This window comes from Eptatretus burgeri, chromosome 12 (genome assembly GCF_056783735.1).
Source record: "Eptatretus burgeri isolate ZD-2024b chromosome 12, Ebu_testis_v1, whole genome shotgun sequence".
Classification (NCBI taxonomy): domain Eukaryota; kingdom Metazoa; phylum Chordata; class Myxini; order Myxiniformes; family Myxinidae; genus Eptatretus; species Eptatretus burgeri.
In genome coordinates this window covers 12,165,359-12,189,918 of record NC_140972.1, presented here as the reverse complement: position 1 = coordinate 12,189,918, position 24,560 = coordinate 12,165,359, and the positions used below count along the sequence as shown (strand labels likewise).

The 24,560-nt window shown below is 44.9% G+C and overlaps 1 protein-coding gene across 2 annotated transcripts; it reads right to left on the bottom strand.

Moving 5' to 3' along the window:
* Nucleotides 1-12,514: 12,514 nt before the first annotated feature.
* On the bottom strand, nt 12,515-24,403 carry LSM6 (LSM6 homolog, U6 small nuclear RNA and mRNA degradation associated). 2 transcript variants are annotated; one of them, XM_085849544.1, is made up of 4 exons: nt 24,295-24,403; nt 23,026-23,163; nt 12,977-13,090; nt 12,515-12,806 (listed from the first exon to the last, which is right to left on the bottom strand). In XM_085849544.1, exons 2-4 carry the CDS (start codon nt 23,117-23,119, stop codon nt 12,772-12,774), a joined length of 243 nt encoding a protein of 80 aa, XP_085705670.1. In that variant the 5' UTR covers nt 23,120-23,163; nt 24,295-24,403; the 3' UTR covers nt 12,515-12,771. The 2 variants fall into 2 exon arrangements, with proteins under 2 accessions (XP_085705670.1, XP_085705669.1); XM_085849543.1 differs by having other exon boundaries at nt 24,341-24,373.
* Nucleotides 24,404-24,560: the final 157 nt, after the last annotated feature.

Here is a 24,560-nt window from a genome sequence, read left to right as displayed (position 1 = left end):
CACTCTCCAAGTGTCAGAGAGGCCACCAGTATGTCACGAGCACACACCCACGAAGATAACGTTGAGTAAGAAACACACCATCCTGTCTGTAAAAGGAAAAAAAAAGAGAACTTAACCAAAACAAGTCCTGCCAAAACAAGTCAGGCAAGGAAGCTTAAGGGTACACTCCATCTCACCTGGTCTGAGGTCGTCACACCCACTTGCGTCCTCAAGAACACCTCCAAACTGCATTTGCTTACCATCGATATCAGCGTGCCACCATTGCTGTGTCACCTGCTGTCCAATGCAGGGCTTGTTGCCTGCTGCTGCTTGAGAGTAGGCCATATGGGCCGAAGCATTTTTGTGGGCCATTGAGGCCAAAGTGCTTTTGTGGGCCATTGCGGCCAAAGATTCATGCCATTTTTTGGGCTCAGTGGGCTGAAGAACTCTGTGAGATTAGGCCACTGGGCCGACTGAACTCACCTGGTGAGAGGCCAATAAGGCCACGAAGTGAGGAAACCCTCAGGGGTGAATGGACAAAACTGCCCGGGGGGTGGGGGGGGGGGGACATGAAGGAGCGGACACGTTGAATAACTTTGAACCTTTCAATGTCCTGCTCCTATGCAAATGTTGGTATTAAAAGTAAAATTGAATGCCCTCCCATTCAAATCCATAATTAGAATGTTAAGTAGTGTGCATAGAGTGTGAATTTGATTGTTAGATTCGTGATCCGACGCACTTGGATAGGGACATGCCATCTTACTGTGATACTGGTTTTTGGAGTGAAGTGCTTCCCATGTTGTGGGTTAGAGTAAATGGGAGATCTGTGCTGTACGTTAGACAGGGCCATTGCCGTGGGCTGCCCGAGATGGAGGCTCGGGAGAGCCTCGGGAGAAAGGTGGGGGTAGTGTTGCGGAAATGGCCCTTTGTGTGTTATTAAATATCGGATTAGCCCAGATCCCCCATTAAATGCATGTTTTGCCAGGTTGTTCGGTAAATGGACGTTACATGTGTCGGAAGGTGCAAGAGGCTGTTTATTGTTCGTACATTGGTGGTGGACCGATAGGTTGTTCTTCTTCATTCCCCTCTCCGAAGGAGACTCCGCCCAGTGCTCTGGGAGGGGGAGGAGTTTGTCGGCTTCATAGACAGGCGAGCGAGTGCCGAGAAAGAGGAAGTGAAACTGAGAGGCGAAAGAGCGCCGGGAAGGCGGTGGTGAAACTGAGCGCTGAGGTGGCGCGATCGGTTTTTCGTGAAGAGCGAGCCGAAAGAAAGAAAAACTGCCATCGGCTGGAGGAGAAACTCGCGGTCCGTGTGGTCGGCGATCTGTGAGAGGAACGGCCTGAACCTGAGGGTCAAGTCGGCGATCAGCCGAGGGAGTAACTGAGCCTGAGTGTCGAGTGAGGATTCTGCTGCAAGGGACGGCTGTGTCTGTCTGCGATCTGCTTCGTGAAAGAGGCAGGAGGAACTGCATGAGGGGAGTCGGCGATCGACTTTCATGAGGAGGTCCTCGACACGTTTGTCGATCCGCCTGCGGAGCCCAACACCCCGATTTGGCCTTGTCTGGTGAACAGGCCAGGCCTGGATTTGTATGCTGGACCTTGTGAAGGGCCAGCTGGAGCACACGTGGACCTTCCACTCTGGTACCGTCGACCTTACGGGGGCTGAACGTGCCGAGGCTACGTGCGTGAGGGCTGCGACAAATGGACGACGCCGCCATCTTGCCATGCTACATGTTTGAGCTTGGGTGCTCGAATCCGTGGACATCGGCTTGTCACGAGCCACATTCGGGCCTTTGACACTTTTCCTCTCGTCCATGAAGCATCACCAAGTACTCTGTGTCTTGTCTGCATGCTGTCCGTGTCTTGTCTGCATGTTGTCTCAGGTTTATCTCGCTCGGGTCCCCTTTGAAACCCGTAATCCGTAGCTCCATAGTTAAGAACGGGTAATAGATAAATTATAACTGTCGTGAATGCTTTGCTTGTGTTCTGTTCCCCGATGTGTCCCCAATAAATCTGGCTGATTCGCATGAAGTTGCCGCTTTGGGTTTGTTCGTTACGCGCCGAGGAACGATCCGCTCAATTTGAATAGAAAACCCAAACGGGCTATGGAGTGGGAGACTCCGCTCGGTCTCTGACAAATCCAGTCTGTAGCCGGGGGCTATTCCCCCAGCTGGCAAGGCACAGGTGTATTTTGGTGTCGTGATTTGAGGCGCATAACTCATGAGCCTGGTGTTGGCGCAGTGGTTAGGGCAGCGGCTTGGGATCCAAAAGGTCCTGAGTTCAAGCCCCGTTGGGCCACTGAATTAATACACCAGAGGGTTGACTCAGCCTGTCATCCTTCCGAGGTCGGTGAAATGAGTACCAGTATACTGGGCCGGTGTATACCCCGGTTAAAATAGGTGTACCATATCCCTGTGTCGTAAGAGGCGACCAGGGTTGCATCAGGAAGGGCATCCGGCGTAAAACATGTGCTAAATCATTATGCGGATCATACGGATAATCCGCTGTGGCGACCCCGAACGGGAGCAGCCGAAAGAAGAAGAAGAAGATTTGAGGCGCATAACCCGCGAATTGTGCCGAACCAGCCGGCGTTTTCACCCCGGAGACGGCGGTGATTGACATCAGTCGTCTGAATCCTTAACACTGGGGTCAAGAGTCGGGTGCGAATCCCGTCACCACTGAATCCGCAACAATGTCTTCTTCTGCTTATTCAAAAGGATTATATTTCTGAGGTTTTGTCTGCTTTGCACTTCATCCACAAACATCACCCCCCTCCTCCCCACCTTCCCTCAAACATTTTGATTAAGCGTTTCTCCATGTATTTAATAACTGTTCAAATCTCCCATCCCATGATCTTTATCTCCATCTATCATAGTTGTGAACATGGAATCAGGAAAAGTATCCACCCCAATCCCACCCCCTCAAAGCTCCCCCTTCACACATCCGTCCTCACCCTACCCTCTCAATACTTTCCCCCAATCCCACCATGAAATGCTTCCCCCTTTCCTCACCCTCTAAAACCTTCCCCTGCACTCAAACATTCCCCAACACCTCAAACTTCCCCGTCACCCCTCTAACCCAAAGCCACACCATTTCCCGTTCCCCCCATCCTGCACCATTCCAATGCCTCCTCCCACCCTATCTCTAACTGCGTGGAGCTCAAACATCCCGAGGCTCCGTTACAACCTGACAGATATTTTTATCCAAGCCGCTTCCGATAAACTGCACATCATCTGCTTAACTGAATCCTCTCGTCGGACGTCCTTGACTCCCTCGTGTCTCTCCCTGGCTATTGTCTCCTCCGGTTTGATCGACAGGAATGCCGTCCTGGCGGCAGAGTTGCGCTGCACAGCACATCAAAAACTCCATTTCTCACTCTCCGTGTGCTGCTCTTACACTTCGCAAATCCCAGGAGTACCTCTGACTCTGACTTACCTTCCACTCCCACCTCATGTTTGGCTGTGTATTGTACCGTCCTCCCAACAGTGATGACTCCATCTACATCCCTCTCTCTCAGATGACACGGACCAGCTTTTAATCACTCGCTCATCCCAGCTCTCTCTTCCTCATATGTGGTGACAAATTGTAACCATGCTAATTGGCTGGGTTGTGGTACCTCTCACCAGCCACGGAACTTCTGCAAAAGACTTCTGTGACTGCACGGGACTGATTGGGAGCGAGATGACAACCGACACGTGGTGCTCCTTTAAAATGATATTCGACAGTGTTATACTCTGTGACTATATCAAGACTAATGTCAGCAACTGGCCAGCCATACGCAACAAGAAGCAGATGGGACTGACTCGATCCGTGAATTTTACCACCCGGATTTCTCCCAATGGAAAATCTTCCCTTCTGGTTTTGGTGATGACCAACTTCCCCGCCAATGTATCTTGCTCACCCTCTACCCCAATTGGCTCATGTGATCATGTGCTCATGAAGGTCAACATCTCTGCCCGTTCTCAGAGAACAGCCTCAGCACCAGCGAGTCTGGAAGTTCACTCAGGCAAACTTGCAGGGAATACAAGCAGCCCATCACACTTCAGGACTCGTCTCTCATGTCGACCACCCCTGATATTGATTCAGCCTGGGAATTCTTCCATAGAAACCTGCTCTCTCTTATGCACAGATTCATCTCACCTCGTCTTCAGTTGTCTTATCCATCATCCCACTCTTGGTACTCTAAATCCAGTGGTGAGGCAGTTGCTTTAAAACAACTTGCATTGTCCTGGAAGGCAAATCCGACCAAAGGCAACGTCAGATCATTCTACAAAGCCCGCAACAAGTGTGTCTACTCTCAGGAGAGCCAGAAAACATCTGTCCAGTCAATAATGAACTTTCAAACTCGTCTCCCGACTCTAAAAGCTGGTAGTGCCTTGTCAAGTCTGTCTCTGGAGTATGCTCCCCTTCCATCCCTTCCTTCACTTCAAATGGCACCACAGCCGATTCCACTCGTAAGAAGGCCAAATGCCTCAATTGTGTATTTGCTACAAAATTTTGTTTCTAATACCTCTCTCTGTACCCATTCTTCAGTTGAACTCAACTGCTCCTGGATGTGACTTTTGCACCTGAGAAGGTAGAAAAGGTTTCTGGTGTCGAAGATTTCCTCTTTAAGCATTTGTAATTGGTGTGAATAAATACTGGTCCTCACTCATAAAATATTATTTGAACTTCAGTAAAATGCTGCAGTTGAGAGGATTCCATTGTAAACATAATGATCTATGTACACTGTTCCATTTGGTTTCTGTAAAACATACATCTATCTGCTTTCAGTTTATATTGATTTGTGATATTTGATTAAAACTATGAAACAACCTGGAAATGTTGCATCAGGTCGAGGAAGACTTCAGTGTTTCAATTAGTACACGATTAAAAAAATAACTTGAGATATTTCTTATTCAGTTGAAAAATTTAATGACTACGAGACGACCCGTGAACCCTTTGGGTTCCTGTTGTGACGGCGGTTGATGAAAAAAATCATTTCAAGAAAAAAAGAAGATAGCTTCAGCGAACTATACCGCTGAGGTTGTTTGCATTGATCAAATTCTCTCGAAGAGTACTTGACTGAATCGGGAATTGGTTTTTTATGTAATTTTTTTCGTTGCCTGATTTGAACGAAACGATATTGCACGTCAATGTGAAAAAAAACACGGAGAAAAGAAAGTCGAAGAAATGATTGTGCGTAATCTTCAAAACACAATTTTATTTATTGATGAACACGGAAGTATTACATCAAAATGGGGATGTTTATTTTATGCTTAAAAATAAATCGTTCTTTGTCTATACTAAATGTTTGAGATTTTTAAATTTGAGATTGCCTGTGGTGTGCAGATTTTTTTTTAAACTGAATCGGGAATTGATTTTTTAATAATTTTTTTCATTGCCCGATTTGAACGAAACTTGATGCTGCACACCACAGGCGAATGGTAAGTAAGGTTGGCTGAAAATTTTTGCGCTATCATGTACAGTTTTGGCTATATTTCGGGAACATATATAATATATATATATATATATATATATATATATATATATATATATATATATATATATATACATACAAGATGAGAGTTTTAGTAATATTTATAGATGGACTAGGTGAATGCACCCAGCGCTGCCTGGGTTCTTTTTGAATGAATTTAATGTTCTATACATATGTCTGACGTGAGCACAGTATCAGTTCCCGATTGGGCCATGGCAGTCATAGGCTAAGGGGGTTGGTGAGGGGGAAACACACCCCCTTCCCCCCCCCCCCCCCTGGCCGAGGGGCCTTGCCACATAGCCTATAACCTTCCTGGGGCCCATCCCGACATTTTTTGTTTCAGTGGTTAGCTCCTATCTTTCACCTTTCAGGAGATTAGTGTGTGCAGACAAACAAACAAACAGACAAACAAAAACTTAAAATAATATGTTAGATATATTGTATATGGTGTTGGCCCCATGTCAATCGGCTGAACTTGAAAAATTAACGTTACGAAATTAGGTGATGACATCATAATTCGGAAACCGGAAGTCGGAAGTACAATTATTTTACATCGGGACACTCCCGGGTACATGTTCTGTCAGCATGTGAAGTTTGGTGAGGATCAGTCCAGTACTTTTCGCGTGCATAGGTCACAGACAAACACACAAACACACACTTTCAACTTTATATATATATATATATATATATAGATAGATAGATAATGCATGGTTTTTTGTGTAGACCCATTGCAAAATCTGCTGAGGTTCTGTGAGCAGCGCCAGTCAATGTCATGTTGTTCTTTGTCAACACTGAGAATGTTCCGAAGTAATGATTCACTCCCTTGATCTGTGTAACTGTCTGTACCTCCAAACCCTGAGGAACCTCGAAGGGGCTGTTGTGCTCTTTTCTGATTGGCTGTACTTGGGCCTTGGCAACATTGTTTAGACTGTTTCACTCCTTTCCCAGGAGCAGAACACAGTTATTTTGATTTTGAACTATGGGAATCGTTACTCTTTCACAGATGAAAAGTTTTTTTTCTCTTTTATCCTGCTTGCTCAATCATTTCCCCCACTCGTCATATAAGACTTAGACTTAGTAGCCTGGTGATGGCACAGTGGTTCGGGCAGTGGCTTGGGACCCAAAAGGTCCTGAGTTCAAGCCCCGTTGGGACACTGAATTAATATATATATATATATATGTTTATGTATATGTATGTATATATATATATATATGTATATATATATATATATGTATATATATATGTATATATATATGTATATGTATATATGTATATGTATATGTATATATATATATATATATATATATATATATATATATATATATATATATATATATATATATATATATATATATATATATATATATATATATATATATATATATATAAACCAAGTCGAAAACACCAGGGGGTTGACTCAGCCTGCCATCCTTCAGAGGTCGGCGAAATGAGGACCAGTTGCACTGGGCCTGGTGTATGCCCTGGTTAGAATAGGTGTACCATATCCCTGTGTGTCGTCAGAGGCGACCAGGGTTGCGTCAGGAAGGGCATCAGGCGTAAAAACCTATGCCAAATCATTATGCGGACAACAAGACGAATTTCCATACCGGATCGGTCGAGGCCCGGGTTACCAACGACCGCCACCGGTACCGGTGGTCAGCAGGGTACCAGTGGAAATTGTGCGACTGCTGGGCGGAGGAGGAGAAGGAGACGGGGAAGGTGAGTCCGGAGGCAGTGGGAGAGGGGGAAGGGTAGAAATGTGCAGGTGAGAGTTGGAACTCTGAATCTTGGGACGATGACTGGCAAAGGGCGAGAGTTGGCTGATGTGATGGAGAGAAGAAAGGTGGACATACTGTGTGTACAAGAGACCAAGTGGATGGGGAGTAAGGCTCGGAGCATTGGAGGTGGTTTCAAACTGTTCTACCATGGTGTGGATGGGAGGAGAAATGGTGTCGGGGTAATCCTGAAGGAAGATTATGTCAAGAGGGTATTGGAGGTGAGGAGAGTGTCTGACCGAGTGATGAGTGTGAAGTTGGAAATTGAAGGGGTGATGATGAATGTCATCAGTGTATATGCCCCACATATGGGGTGTGAGATGGAATATAAAGAAGATTTCTGGAGTGAGTTAGATGAAGTGGTGGAGAGTGTATCCAAGGATGAAAGAGTGTTAATTGGAGCAGATTTCAATGGGCATGTTGGGGAAGGGAATAAAGAGGATGAGGAGGTAATGGGTAGGTACAGTCTCAACAAGAGAAATGTGGAAGGGCAAATGATGGTAGAGTTTGCAAAAAGAATGGAAATAGCAGTGGTAAATACGTATTTCAATAAGAAGGAGGAACACAGGGTGACATACAAGAGTGGAGGAAAGTGCACACAGGTGGATTACATCTTAAGCAGGAGATGCAACCTGAAAGAGATTAGTGACTGTAAGGTGGTGGCAGGGGAGAGTGTAGCTCGACAGTATCGATTGGTGGTCTGTAGGATGACTTTAGAGGTGAGGTTGAGGAAGAGAGTGAGGGCTGAACCAAGGACCAGATGGTGGAAGCTGAAGGAGGAAGACTGTTGCGTGAAATTTAGGGAGGAGGTGAGACAGGCGTTGGATGGTGGTAAAGATGGGTGGGATGATTGGGCAACAACAGCAGAAGTTGTGAGGGAGATAGCTAGGAAGGTACTCGGTGTGACATCTGGACAGAGAAAGGAAGATAAGGAGACTTGGTGGTGGAATGAGGAAGTACAGGAAAGTATAAGGAAGAAGGGGTTGGCGAAAAAGAAGTGGGATAGTCAGCGAGATGAAGAAAGTTGGCAGGAGTACAAGGAATGGCAGCGAAAGGCAAAAAGAGAGGTGGCAAAGGCGAAGAAAAAGGCATATGACGAGCTGTATGAGAAGTTGGATACAAAAGAAGAGGAAAAGGATTTATACTGATTGGCAAGACAGAGGGACCGAGCTGGGAAGGATGTGCTGCAGGTTCGGGTGATAAAGGACGTCAATGGGAATGTGCTGACGAGCGAGGAGAGTGTGTTGAGAAGGTGGATGGAGTACTTTGAGGAGCTGATGAATGAAGAAAATGAGAGAGAGAAGGTTGGAAGAGGTGGAGATAGTGAATCTGGAAGTGGGGTGGATCAGTAAGGATGAAGTGAGGACTGCTATGAAGAAGATGAAAAGTGGAAAGGCGGTTGGCCCAGATGGTATACCAATGGAGGCATGAAGTGCTTAGGAGAGATGGCAGTGGGGTTGTTAACCAGATTGTTTAATCAAGTGAGAGGATGCTGGAGAAGTGGAGATTAAGTGTACTGGTTCCGATTTTCAAGAATAAGGGTGATGTGCAGAGCTGTGGAAATTACAGAGGGATAAAGTTGTTAAGCCACATCATGAAGGTGTGGGAAAGAGTAGTGGAAGCTAGGTTGAGAGGAGAGGTGATGATTTGTGAGCAGCAATATGGGTTTGTCAGGAAAGAGCACCACTGATGCGATGTTTGCTTTGAGAATGTTGATGGAGAAGTATAGGGAAGGCCAGAAGGAGTTACATTGTGTGTTTGTGGATTTAGAGAAAGCTTATGATAGGGTGCCAAGAGGGGAGTTGTGGCATTGTATGAGGAAGTCGGGAGTGGTGGAGAAGTATGTGAGGATCGTGCAGGATATGTATGAGGACAGTGTGACAGTGGTGAGGTGTGCGGTAGGAATGACGGACCGGTTTAAGGTAAAAGTGGGATTGCACCAAGGATCGACTCTGAGCCATTTCCTGTTTGCAATGGTGATGGACAGGTTGACGGACGAGATCAGACTGGAGTCCCCATGGACTATGATGTTCGCGGATGACATCATGATCTGTCGGGAGAGTAGGGAGCAGGCTGAGGCGAGCCTCGAGAGGTGGAGGTACGCACTGGAGAGAAGGGGAATGATAGTCAGTCGGAGTAAGACGGAGTACATGTGCGTAAATGAGAGGGAGGGTGGTGGTATGGTGCGGTTGCAAGGAGTTGAGGTGGGGAAGGTGGATGGGTTTAAATACTTGGGATCAACTGTCCAAAGTAACGGAGAGTGTGCTAGAGAAGTGAAAAAGAGAGTGCAGGCAGGATGGAGTGGGTGGAGAAGAGTTGCAGGAGTGATTTGTGACAGAAGGGTAGCTGCAAGAGTGAAGGGGAAAGTATATAAGACGGTAGTGAGACCAGCTATGTTGTATGGCTTGGAAGCGGTGACACTAACAAAAAGACAGGAAGCGGAGCTGGAGGTGGCAGAGTTAAAGATGCTGCGATTTTCGTTGGGAGTGACGAGGATGGACAGGATAAGGAATGAGTATATTAGAGGGACAGTGCAGGTAGGACGGTTTGGAGACAGTGAGAGAGGCGAGATTGAGATGGTTTGGACATGTGCTCAGGAGGGAAGCGGAGTATAGCGGGAGAAGGATGTTGAAGATGGAGCCGCCAGGCAGGAGGAGAAGAGGAAGGCCAAAGAAGAGGTTCATGGATACGGTGAGGGCGGACATGCGGTTGGTTGGAGTGTCAATGGAAGATGTGGAGGATAGAGCGAAATGGAGACGGTTGATCCGCTGTGGCGACCACCAACGAGAGCGAGCCGAAAGAAGAATAAGTCATGTAAAACTTCAGTTCAGGGTTTTTTTTCTTGAGAGAGAGTTTCATGGATGGATTTTTTCGCTCCCGTATGTGCGCACGTACGTAATTAAACATTCTCCTTTGTGTGCTGAAACTGAGTGGAAATTGAGTTAATTTCTTCCACACTGGCAACCCTCAACTCTGACTCTGCAACTGGACCGGACGGCATCAGCTCACATGTCCTAAAAATCTGCCCTTTTCACCTTGTCATATCCTCTTGGACATCTTCCATCTGCTTGGAAATCGGCATTACACAAAAAAGGTGCAAAAACGGATCCCCTTAACTACAGCCTCATTCGGTTACTTCGAATCAACACGGTCATGGAATCGATCACCGCAATTGACATAAAATCGTTCCTTTTCTCCAATAGCCTCATCTCAGATAATCGATTCAGATTCCGACCTGGTCACTCTACCTTGGACATGCTGCTTCAACTCTCCCAACAATGGTGGAGGCCCTCAATATCAGGCATGATATCAGGGCCGTGTCCCTGGACATAACTCGAGATTTTGATGCAGTCTGGCATCCTGCCTTGCTCTCCAAACTGTCTGCCTATAAAATCAAATGCCAACTCCACTCTTGCATAACAGACTGAGTCCACCCTGAGCCAACGTGTGGCTCGCAATGGAACCCTTTCTTCTCTCCCTGTCAAGGCCGGCGTATCTCAAGGCAGTGTTCTAGGCCCCATCCTATTCCAAATTTTCAACAATGATCTCACTGACAAGAAAATACTCTTTCTCTCTTTGCTGATGACTCGACTCTCTGCCGTGATATCCATCATCTTTCAGACAGACAGGCTGCAGCCTCTTCCCTCTCTTCAGACTTTGACAAAATCACAAACTGGTCAAACACTTGCAAGAAGTCTGTCAATCCTGATATATCTCATCTCTTTCTCTTTATATTTCAAAGTTGGCCTCCAAACCCAGACACTGGCCAGGAATCCTACATCATGCAAAGTCCTTCTTTGGCACACATGAGCAACTATCCACCAAGGCTTTCATTCAGAGCTTGATGGAGGACTGCTCTCCCCTTGAGCTCCCCTGCCTCACATCTTGCTTAGCTTGACGCCGTGGAAACCAACGCTTTCAAGATCATTGGAATCTCTCGCAATGAAGCTGAGTTGCACTGCAATCGCCGCAAGATCGATGGTCTCTCTCTTCTTCCACCTCGTTTCTGGTCTTGACTATCTGCCCTCTCCATGTTCTGGCTCCTCAAATTATCTGCAGGAGATGTACGGTCCATCAGCAACCCCTTCCTAGTGTCCAAGTGAAACTGCCTAAATCAAAAACCACTGCTCACCTCCATTCATTTTGATTTATTCCTCTTTTCCCACCAATTGAATCACCTTCCACTCTCTCTTTGATCTTGTTCTTTTCTCCAGGTCTTCAAGACAGCTGTTCACCACCATCTCAGGTCATCCCTCATCCAAAGCCATGATCTTTTTGACACCTGCTAAACCACCCCACGCTTCCAAAGATTTTGCTTATGTGTCCATCTTGTCCACCTCTTACGTTCTCCCCTTACCCTCATTTCCTGCATCCCTTGTTCGTCCGTCTCCGTCTTCCTCCCTCCACCCTGTTATTGGCGTTTCCCCTTTCTCCTGCTATTGCCTTTGTTATGTTGTGTTCTGGTCTGTTCTGTGTTTTAGCTCTTCCTCGACCATGTATAAAATGAAATTTAAAAAATAGACACATTGACATGTTTTGGAATTGAAGGACATGTTCCATTTATCAGAACAGAATCTTATAGAGAGAGTCCAGAATCTTATAGAGAGAATAATCTTATTATTAGCAGAAATAGGGGTGCAGCTGTTGGCTGTTTTGCAGAGGGATGGGGGACTGTATGACAATTTTTAATCATCTGAAAAAAGGAAAAGAGGGTTTCCCAGGGCATGGGAGATGTCACCAATATAGATGAGGAACAATCTGAGTCAGAAACACTGGCTTGGGAAACTTCACAAGAATGTGGGAATAATTGTGGCTGTTGATGAAAGAAGAAGTACACTTTAACAACAAAAAAGAAGGCATCCATGCTATGAATCTGGGTGGTCAATGGTTCCAATCTAAGAAGGGCAGTGAACCAAAAATTGTTAAATGTTGCTTCCTTGTTTGATGCTCAGTATAGAGCAAAGACAACCCCCATTGGTTGGCATCCATCCAACCATTCCACTGACTGCACAGAGAAAAGTGATATTACAAGATGGCATCAACAGCACCCACAATGCTCATCTCTTTGTTAAAGTCGTGTTGTATAAAGTTTCTCTTTGTGTTGAGGCAAGTCCAGTGTTTTGTAAAGTTTCTCTTTGTGTTGAGGCAAGTCCAGTGTTTTGTAAAGTTTCTTTGTGTGAAGGCAAGTCCAGTGTTGTGTAAAGCACTATATATAAGGAAACGAGAGAGTGATCGAATGACAACGAAAAGCTGTTGCTTGCGTTCTATTCACAAATACATGTTTTACTTCACAAAACAACTCTGTTTATTAGAGTTCATGAAAAATAGATCCATTACATCCAACACAAGTAGAAAAAAACAATTGCGGAACAAATAGGGGTTTGGGGGGAGGGAATCATAAGTAGCTCATCAAAGTAGCACGATTGATCATCTCTACATTCAATAAAGTGTTGAGTGTTTTCATATTTTTTTTTTTCACAAAAGCAAAGGTTCACGTGTTGAGGGTGAAGTTTACGACGATTTCATGCAGAGCCTCCTTTAAACTCTCCTCTTCTGTGTGCTGATGTAAAGGACTGGAAAGAACAACAAAAAATTGAGAACGCTTTGTATCCAGAGACAAAGGCGCATATGTTTCATACCCAGGGCACGTGGGGAAGTGGGGTTGTGGGGGGGGAGGGGGATGACGATTACATGCATCTCAACATTAACATTGACTGTATAGCTCTCTCTGGTGGGGCATTACCATTGTTTCCTCTGATAAATGCATCTCCATATTTGTTTTTCAGTTGTCCATTCACGTACTCTTCTGTCTGCTCCAAGGCGATGTTCATGTAACCATCCAGGCAGGCAAGGACACCTACAAGCAAACATAACGGTTTAAAAAACCTCCATTTCACAAGCAATCCTCGGCTCACGTCATCCCAGGGAATGTTTGCTGCACTGTATGTGCACAGTAAATAAGTCTCAGAGAGAGAAATGTATGAAGAATTCCTTGAACTTGTTCTATAATTTGAGAAAAATTCAAACAACCAAGACAGATGATCAGAACCACAACCAATTCAATGCCCGTTTGGATCATCAACTGGGAACTAACTATCACACACTGTCGATCCAATATATCCAACTGTCACACAATATGGTTCGTTACAGTGTATCTGTCATAGTCTGTATATCTGGTACATCTATGTATTGTACAGTATATTCATGTGCTGTACACCGTATATCCAGTATCTCCATGTATTGTACACTGTCAAGCTAGTATGGTCATGTATTGTGTACTGCATATCCAAGTATTGTACACTGTATATCCAGTATATCTAGGTATTGTACACTGTATATACATTATCCAGTACACCAATGTATATCTATGCATTGTACATTGTATATCCAGTATACCCATGTATTATACACTATGTCCAGTATACCCATGTATTGTACATTGTATATCCAGTATACCCATGGTATTGTACACTATGTCCAATATATGCATGTATTGTACACTATGTCCAGTATACCCATGCATTGTACATTGTATATCCAGTACACCCATGTATTGTATACTGTATATCCAGTATACCCATGTATTATACACTATGTCCAATATACGCATGTATTGCACACTATGTCCAGTATATCCATGTATTGTACACTGTATGTCCAGTATATCCATTGTCCAGTATATTAATGTACGGTACACTATATCCAGGATATCTATGTATTGTACTATATATATATATATATATTCAGTATATCCATGTTTTGTATACTGTATATCCAGGATATCTATGTATTGTACACTGTGTATCCATTATCCAGTACTGTATATACATGTATTGTACACTGTATATCTATGCATTATACAGTGTATTGTATACTGTATATCCAGGATATTGATGTATTGTACACTGTATATCCATGTATTGTACACTGTATATCCAGGATATCGATGTATTGTACACTGTATACCCAGTATATTTATGTATTGTACACTGTATCCATTATCCAGTACTGTATATTTATGTATTGTACACTGTATCCATTATCCAGTACTGTATATCCATGTATGGTACACTGTACATCCATTATCCAGTACACCCATGTATTGTACACTATATCCATTATACCTGTGGTGAATTGAAGGTCGTGACGTGAGATCACATGTTGCCCGGCTCGAGCACAGAAGAGATAAAGCTGAGGTTCGGCTCGACCGCGCGGATTGTCCCTAGGGCATTGTCGTTTTATGTCGGCGGCTCACTTGGTGCTCATTGAATGGTGAGAATACTGATTGATATATAATACTGATTTATTTTGCGGTGATTAGTTGCGCGTGTATACCTTACTGCTTATGTACTCCATGCTGCGTCTATTTCCTGGTGTGCCCGTAGAAGCGGCTTCAATCAAATGGAATAAAGCCTAAACTCTGAAGGTTCTTCTCTCGTCCTCATTTCAATTTATTCCATTTGGTTTTCTCGGCTCTCTCAACCAACGATGGACAAGATCTACAAACCAGAGAGGTTCGACGCAGACCCAAACGCGACTGACTCAGAAATGAAATGGTCGCATTGGTTCCGTTCCTTCTCACACTATCTGACCATCATCGAAGAGGGAGCTGACGAATTGGCCGCCCTCGTGAATCATGTCTCGCCCGGCGTATACAGGCTCTTCTCGGAGTGCGACACTTACGAAGCAGCGATCGACGTGCTGCAGGCGCTCTACGTGAAGCGCAAGAACGAGGTATACATACGACATCTTCTCAACACACGCAAGCAAGCAGCCGGGGAGACAATCGATCAGTTCCTGCAAGCTCTGAATCAGCTGGGAAAAGACTGCAGCTTCCGGGCCGTAAGCGCCGAGGAACACCGAAAGGAAGCGACCCGGGAGGCATTTATCCAAGGACTTAGATCAGCCCACATACGGCAACGCTTACTAGAGAAAGCGCAACCCACTCTTGAAAAGGTAGTCGACCAGGCTCGAGCGATGGATACGGCTCAGCAGCAATCTGAGTCATTTGGGACACCGATGCTGCTTATGAACGCGGCTACGGTGGGAACTCAAGGAACCCCACTGGCACAGACACAGCCAGACACAGGGGATGGAGAAACACCCGAGGAGCCGGATACACAGGCCACGTCAAACTCCTCAGCAACTGCTCCGGTTGGTAAATGCTTCTTTTGTGGGTACAAAAGACACCTCCGTCATAAATGCCCCGCCAGAGATGCCACATGCATGAATTGTGACAAGAAAGGGCATTATGCCAGGGTATGTAAATCTACTCTAAGGAGAAATAAACCCACTTCTGCGGCTCTCTACTCGCAAAATAAACTAACTGCAGCCTCCCCGGGAAATCTATACAAGGCTATCATCAACGTACGAATTAACGGGCATATGGCTGAGGCACTGATTGATACCGGTAGCTCTGAAAGTTTCATCAACAGCTCGCTAGTGAAGGGCAGGAAATGGAAAATCCACCCGACAGACAATACGGTATGCATGGCCGCCACATCACTACAGTCCCGCGTACGAGGGTACTGCAATGTCGAATTGGACGTAAAAGGGTACATGCATCGGGATGTAAGGGTACTGGTGCTTCGTGATTTGTGCGCAGACGTAATCCTGGGTCATAATGTCCTCAAGCAGCACACGAGCGTCGAAATACCCTTTGAAGGAAGCAAACCTCGTCTAATTTTAAATGCCTTGACTACCGCAGAGGTAACGTCCCCCCAGCTGTTCGCTAACCTGTCGCCGGTCTGCAAACCGATAGCGATCAAATCGCGGCGATATACCACTGCTGACATGAATTTCATCACTTCAGAAACCAAGCGATTACTGGAAGAAGGAATTATAGAACCGAGCGATTCGCCATGGCGCACACAGGTGTTGGTGACCAGCAGTCAGAACCATAAGAAACGAATGGTTGTCGATTATTCCCAAACGGTCAATCGCTTCACCCAACTCGACGCCTACCCCCTGCCGCGCATAGACGAGATGGTCGAACGCGTGGCCAATTACAAGATATTCAGCACCATCGACTTGCGAAGCGCCTATCATCAAATTCCCATCCGAGAGGAAGACAAACCTTACACCGCATTCCAGGCAGGTAGGCGCCTCTTCCAATTCAGGAGAATTCCATTCGGTGTCACGAATGGAGTAGCTTGCTTCCAACGGGTTATGGACGACATCATCTCAGATGAAAACCTCAAAGACACTTTTGTTTACGTGGACAATGTCACAGTGTGCGGTAGGGATCAAGGGGAACATGACATGAATCTGGACAGATTCTTGAGCATTGCTAGAAAATATAATCTGACTCTCAACTACGAGAATGCGTATTCTCGGCAAGGTCAATTGACCTTCTCGGCTACACGATAGCCGACGGCACAATTCAGCCTGATCCTGAGCGATTGCGCCCACTTCGTGAGCTACCCCCACCTCAGGACCTGCAGACAATGCGCCGGGTGATCGGCATGTTCGCTTACTATGCGAGATGGATTTCGCAATACTCCGAGAAAATACATCCCCTAGTGCATTGCAAAAACTTTCCACCAGATGCCGCTGTTGTAACAGCTTTCCACAAACTCAAAGACGATATCAGTAATTCCGTGGTATTATCGATCGATAGCTCGGTGCCCTTCGTGGTGGAGACAGATGCTTCAGATCACGCGAGAGCTGCTACGCTTAATCAGTCTGGGCGACCCGTCGCGTTCTTCTCGAGAACTCTCTCTGGAAGCGAGCAGAGACACTCGGCAATAGAGAAGGAGGCGTACGCCATCGTCGAAGCGCTGCGTAAATGGAGACATTATTTACTGGGAAACCACTTCACGCTCGTTACGGACCAACGATCCGTGGCATTCATGTTTGATGGGAAAAATAACGGGAAAATTAAGAATGAAAAAATTATGAGATGGCGGATAGACCTAGCCTGCTATTGTTACGACATTGTTTACCGGCCCGGGAGGGAAAACCCTGCTGCAGACACCTTCTCGCGGGTCTACTGCTCGGCGGCAATCAGTCGGACTTTGCAAGACCTCCATGTGTCTCTGTGCCACCCGGGGGTAACCAGAATGGCACATTACGTACGCAGACAGAACCTGCCCTATTCTATTGAAGATATTAAACAAATGAATGCTTCATGCCCTGTTTGCGCTGAACTAAAACCCAGATTCTATGGTGCGGCTTCTGGCAGACTGATCAAGGCCACTTCTCCCTTCGAGAGACTAAACATTGACTTCAAAGGGCCCCTGCCGACCGAGACAGACAACAGATACATATTCACTGTTGTTGATGAGTATTCAAGGTTCCCTTTCGCGTTTCCGTGCTCGGATATGACCTCGGGCACTGTCGTGAGATGTCTGTCTGACGTCTTCGCTATGTTTGGGAAACCTTCGTACATACATTCAGACAGAGGGCCGTGTTTCATGTCGGCCGGGCTAAAACAATTCCTATTAGAGCACGGCATCGCAACTAGTCGAACGACGGGTTACAACCCACAGGGTAATGGTCAGGTGGAACGATATAATGGAGTTATTTGGAAAGCCGTAACTCTGGCGCTGAAATCGAGAGGACTGGGGCCCGAGCGGTGGGAGGTTACCCTACCCGACGCTCTGAATTCCATATGCTCTTTGCTCTGCACGTCCACCAATGCAACTCCTCACGAACAAATGTTTACTCACCAACGACGTTATGTTGACGGCCAATCGGTGCCCAACTGGCTAACCCATCCCGGAACAGTGTTCATGAAACGCCTGGTACGACAAAGCAAGTATGAACCCATGGTGGAAGAGGTCGAACTCATCGATACTAATCCAGAATATGCTCATGTCAGGCTCCCGGATGGCAGGGAGACCACTGTGTCGGTTCGTCATTTGGCTCCCTCAGGAACTCCTCCCACAGGTACACCACCATCTGGCACACCTCCCTCTGACATCCCCTCCCCAGGTGTCCCCCCCCCAGGGACTCCACCCGAGAAGGGTGACGATGGAGCTACCGCGTTCCACCCGGGAGCGATCGGGGAGTCATCTCCGGCACGAGTCGAGGCTCACCAAGAGGATCGGAAGCCTCCCTCAAGTGAAACCGCCATCTACTCCCGGAGAGGCCGACGAATAATACCCCCTCACCGACTCAATCTGTAAAGGGGATTATCGGCATCCTCGATGCTCATGCTCCTATATGCTCGTTACATAATATATCGATGCTCATTACCATGCTCCTACAACTCACAATAACCCTCACTGCTTGGCATGGATGCTTCTGTAGTTTAGATAGTTTGCATTGCTTGAAATGTATACTCCTGTAGCACTGAAGTAATCATGGTGCGTTAGCTGGGCCTCTAGTTACATTTTAAAGACGGGGAAAATGTGGTGAATTGAAGGTCGTGACGTGAGATCACATGTTGCCCGGCTCGAGCACAGAAGAGATAAAGCTGAGGTTCGGCTCGACCGCGCGGATTGTCCCTAGGGCATTGTCGTTTTATGTCGGCGGCTCACTTGGTGCTCATTGAATGGTGAGAATACTGATTGATATATAATACTAATTTATTTTGCGGTGATTAGTTGCGCGTGTGTACCTTACTGCTTATGTACTCCATGCTGCGTCTGTATTTCCTGGTGTGCCCGTAGAAGCGGCTTCAATCAAATGGAATAAAGCCTAAACTCTGAAGGTTCTTCTCTCGTCCTCATTTCAATACCCATGTATTGTACACTATATCCATTATCCAGTACTGTATATCCATGTATTGTACACTGTATATCCATTATCCAGTAAAGTATATCCATGTATGGTACACTGTATATCCATTATCCAGTACATCCATGTATTGTACACTGTATATCCATTATCCAGTAAAGTATATCCATGTATGGTACACTGTATATCCATTATCCAGTACATCCATGTATTGTACACTGTATATCCATTATCCAATAAAGTATATCCATGTATGGTACACTGTATATCCATTATCCAGTACATCCATGTATTGTACACTGTATATCTATGCATTATACAGTGTATATCCAGTATACCCATGTATTGTACACTGTATATCCATTATACCCATGTATTGTACACTGTATATCCATTATCCAGTAAAGTATATCCATGTATGGTACACTGTATATCCATTATCCAGTACATCCATGTATTGTACACTGTATATCCATTATCCAATAAAGTATATCCATGTATGGTACACTGTATATCCATTATCCAGTACATCCATGTATTGTACACTGTATATCTATGCATTATACAGTGTATATCCAGTATACCCATGTATTGTACACTGTATATCCATTATACCCATGTATTGTACACTGTATATCCATTATCCAGTAAAGTATATCCATGTATGGTACACTGTATATCCATTATCCAGTACATCCATGTATTGTACACTGTATATCTATGCATTATACAGTGTATATCCAGTATACCCATGTATTGTACACTATATCCATTATACCCATGTATTGTACACTGTATATCCATTATCCAGTAAAGTATATCCATGTATGGTACACTGTATATCCATTATCCAGTACATCCATGTATTGTACACTATATCTATGCATTATACAGTATATCCAGTATACCCATGTATTGTACACTGTATATCCATTATACCCATGTATTGTACATTGTATATCCATTATCCAGTAAAGTATATCCATGTATGGTACACTGTATATCCATTATCCAGTAAAGTATATCCATGTATGGTACACTGTATATCCATTATCCAGTACATCCATGTATTGTACACTATATCTATGCATTATACAGTGTATATCCAGTATACCCATGTATTGTACACTGTATATCCATTATACCCATGTATTGTACACTGTATATCCATTATCCAGTAAAGTATACCCATGTATGGTACACTGTATATCCATTATCCAGTACATCCATGTATTGTACACTATATCTATGCATTATACAGTGTATATCCAGTATACCAATGTATTGTACACTGTATATCCATTATACCCATGTATTGTACACTGTATATCCATTATCCAGTAAAGTATATCCATGTATGGTACACTGTATATCCATTATCCAATACATCCATGTATTGTACACTGTCCTCTGGATACCAGGATCGAGTTCTATGCTTTTGAGCACCGTTGCTATGGATGCCACCATTGCCAAGCAATGGGACTTTGGAATGAAAAAAAAAAAATCTGAAATTTTTTTTTCCCCGAAAATCAAAAATTGGCTTCCGCGCTTTTATGCGCACTATAATCAACCTCTTTGTCAAAAATTCAGCCCGATCCGTCAAAAACTGTATGACTGGTATGCAATTATGTCGCGACCACCCATGTCGCCTACCGGCTTGTATCCATACCAGTATATCTCTGTATTGTATAGTGTATATCTATGTATTGTACACTGTATGTCCATTATCCATGTGTTGTACACTGTATATCTGGTATATCTGTCTTGTACACTGCATATCCATTATCCAGGATACCCATGTTATACACTGTATATCCATTATACTCATTGTACACATGACAGAAGTAAATAGACACCATGATTTAAACGAATTTATTTATTGAACATTTGAAGCATATTTGATCCATTTTAATACATACACTAGTAGTTGGTAGACTTGCCATTTGCAAATTTCAATGCTTTTACCCTTTCAGGCAGAGAGAACTAGCGAGTTCTGAAATTTTCTCTTGTGGGATTTCTCTTCAGGCTTCATGCAAAAAGTTTAGCAATTCTGCCCGTGATGTTGGTTTCCTGGACTTTTTCCGCACAGATCGATCCAATATGGCCCAGAGGTGTTCAATGGGTTTCATCTCAAGAGACCGACTTGGCTCTTGGCTTGATCCCATTTCTGTCCTGCCAGTCTTTGGTCTTTCTTGCAGTGTGGTATGGAGCTCCATCTTCCATGAACAGTTGTTTTTGACCATCTGACCAGTGGAGAAGACAGGGAGACGTCCATCCTCGAGGATAGAAATGTAGAGTTGATGTTGCCAACACACTCCACAAGCTCTGACCAACCAGTGCTCCACATTGCTCCCCATAACATCACTGAAGAACCACTGTGTTTGACAATTGGCTGCAATCGGTTCAAAGAGAACTCTTGACGAGGAAGTCTCCAGACCCAGACACGTCCACTCGGGGGTAGAAAAGATCGAGGATTTGGATGGGGGAAGATAAGAGGTGTTGGTGAACAGCTGTTTTGAAAGCCTGGAGGGAAGAATGGGAAAGAATAGAGTGAGGAAGTTTATTCCAAAGGTGGGAAAAAAGAGGAATGAAAGAGTGAAGATGAGCAGTGATTCGTGATTTTGGTAGTTTTACCAGAAGGGGGTTGTTGGCGGACCTTGAGCGCCCTGTGGAAATGTGGTGGGGACAAATCGCAGAGAGAGCAGGGGGGGCAAGGCTGGAGAGGAGTCGGTAGAAGACAGAAAGACCACCGACCAACCTGCGGTGATTGAGTGAGAGGCCCAAAGACTCAGCTTCATTGCGGGAGATGCCGATGATCTTAAATGCCCTGGTTTCGACAGCGTGAAGCCGAGAAAGGTGGGAGGCAGGAGCACCAGCCCAGAGGGGAGAGCAGTACTCCATCAGGCTACGGACAAAAGCTTTGTAAGTGGTCAGGAGCTCAAGAGGGCCGAGGAAGGACTTAGCACGACGGAGGATTCCCAGTCGGCGACTGGCTTTTGAGGCGAGGTTGGAAATGTGACTTTCCCAGGAAAGGTCATGGCAGATAGTGAGACCTAGAAGCTTGAAAGAAAAGACTTCTTCCAGAGGATTGTTGAGAAAGTGGATGGGGGGGTTTTGTAAACGGTCCTTTCGAAGAGACATAGTGAGAGTGTGAGATTTGTCTGGATTGAAAGACATGTTCCACGTGTTGGACCAGTTTGTGATTTTATCCAGATCTGCAGTGAGTGAAGAAGCTGCTGCTTGCCGGTCTGAGGGATGACAGATGGTACGGCAGAGGGTGGAGTCGTCGGCAAAGAGAAATAGAGGATTTTCCAGAGAGTTCAGAAAATTGAAAATTTTCCACTGTCAGAAAATTGAGCAAATTGGGACTCATCTGAAAAAATTAGTTTTCCAAAACTTCAAGGGTCTGTTGGCCATCTCGTCAGCCCTCTTCTTTCTCCTTTGAATGTTGGCTGGTCAAAGGAGAGGTTTTCTCCTCACTGCTCTCCCATAGTAGCCCAGTTGAAGAAGGTACCGCATGGCAGTTCTTCAGCCAACATGGACCTCCTCTGCAACATCTCCTGCCTTGCAACGGGGAGTTCTCAATGGACCGTTTCACAGCTCAGACACCTTTCTGAGGGCCCAGATCGACCAGAACAGGAAGCTGTGGATTCCTTGCCTTCACTGGTGAATTGCACAATCACCCGATTGACCGTAGAAAGCGGAATGCCAAGGTTCTCAGCTATCTGATGTTGGTCGACGCCACCTTCCGATTGGCCAACAAATCATCCTTTTAGAAAATCGGAAAGTTTCCGTGCTCCCTGGGTTCGAGGCATAGTTAATTGTCATACAAAACCCAGGAACTTGTTTTTACAAAGAAATAGTAGAATATTAGTACAAATCACTGAGTAAACCTGCGTTATCCAGATGAAATGAAGAAATTTAAGGTGTCTATTTACTTCTATCATCTCGCTGTAGACCGTACATATATGTATTGGACGAGGGCAATAAATGGATGAAGGAGCTCGGGGATGGGGATGGAGGGGCACCTTGATAATCACTGAACATGACTGAAAAGGTGTCACCCCCTCCTCATCGGAAATGATAATCGTTCATCAATTCATTCATCACCTCGGTAATCGACACCGGAGTTGAGTTTCACCACCACTGGCCTTCCGATGATCTGTTTTAAAAAATCACTTGGAGTTTGCTTCCGAAGACTCATGTTGGACCGTTTGTGCAAGCACGATCCAAATCTCTCCCTGGAGGCTGGAACAGGTACATCAAAAGGTGAACCGTCGAACCATTCATATTGTATTCAAGGGAGTGGGGGTCACAGTCATTGAGCATCATCAAATACAAGATTCACACAACCCCAAGTACCGACAAGGATTCATCACAAAAATGGTTTATTTAACCGTTAATATTGAGTAACGCTATTTTACCGGTAAAGCGATACGATTACCTATCCATGACTTCACCACGAGGACTGGACAAGGATTCATTACACAAAGGGTTTATTTATCTGTTAATATTGAGTAACGCTATTTTACCGGTAAAAGCGATACGATTACCTATCCATGACTTCACCACGAGGACCGGACAAGGATTCATCACACAAAGCGTTTATTTAACCGTCAATATTGAGTTACGCTATTTTACCGGTAAAGTGATGAGATTGCCTATCCATGGACTTCACGAGGACTGGACAAGGATTCATCACACAAAGGGATTATTTAACCATTAATATTGAGTAACGCTATTTTACCGGTAAAGCGATACAGTCACCTATCCACGACCACCCCGAGTACCGACAGGGATTCATCACACAAAGGGTTTATTAAACCGTTTATACGAGTAACGCTATTTTACCGGTAAAGTGATGAGATTGCCTATCCATGGACTTCACGAGGACTGGACAAAGATTCATCACACAAAGGGATTATTTAACCGTTAATATTGAGCCACGCTATTTTACCGGTAAAGCGATACGATTGCCTATCCATGACTTCACCACGAGGACTGGACAAGGATTCATCACACAAAGGGTTTATTTAACCGTTAATATGGAGTAACGCTATTTTACCGGTAAAACGATACGATTACCTATCCATTTCACCACGAGGACCGGACAAGGTACAAGTGATGAAGCTTTCATTTCGTGCGTCGGAAAGGATGGCCGAATTGCTTTACCGGTAAAATAGCGTCCAGGTAAATGTTAAACGGTTCCACAGAATACTGTACTAATCGACTTCAAACGGCACAGGAAATACAAGACTTAGGAACGAAGCTTCTATCTTAACAAATCGCCTTGAATTGTTTGCAATCCCTTGAAATTCCCTCAAAGCAGCACTCCAAAAATGACACACAAATCTGGTTTAATTTAAATTAAAACCGCACCGAGCTATTCGAGAGCAACCCCGAAAAAACCATTCCAAACTGACACCTTCGTGCCAGGCCCAATCGCAATGCAAGCTGGGTATTCTTGTGCCTCTGCTTTTTAATCTCAGACAGTAAACCATTTTTTACACAAAATAGTACCTGTACATCAAAGGAGTAAATTGAATTTGCATTGAAGCAATATTAGTATATTTACCCTTTAAAAACTGTATTACACCACCACTTCGCCTGGACGTTAACCGCCTGCCACACCGCCATAATATCAC

Bases quoted from the DNA above. Each gene is read 5' to 3' on its own strand.
- LSM6 (XM_085849544.1), bottom strand. From the start codon at position 23,119: ATGAGTCTTCGGAAGCAAACTCCAAGTGATTTTTTAAAACAGATCATC. The intron at 13,091-23,025 runs GTGATGAATGAA...GTTTGCTTGTAG, and splicing joins CTCCGGTGTCGATTACCGAG to GTGTCCTTGCCTGCCTGGAT. The intron at 12,807-12,976 runs GTAATGCCCCAC...TGTTCTTTCCAG, and splicing joins ATTTATCAGAGGAAACAATG to TCCTTTACATCAGCACACAG.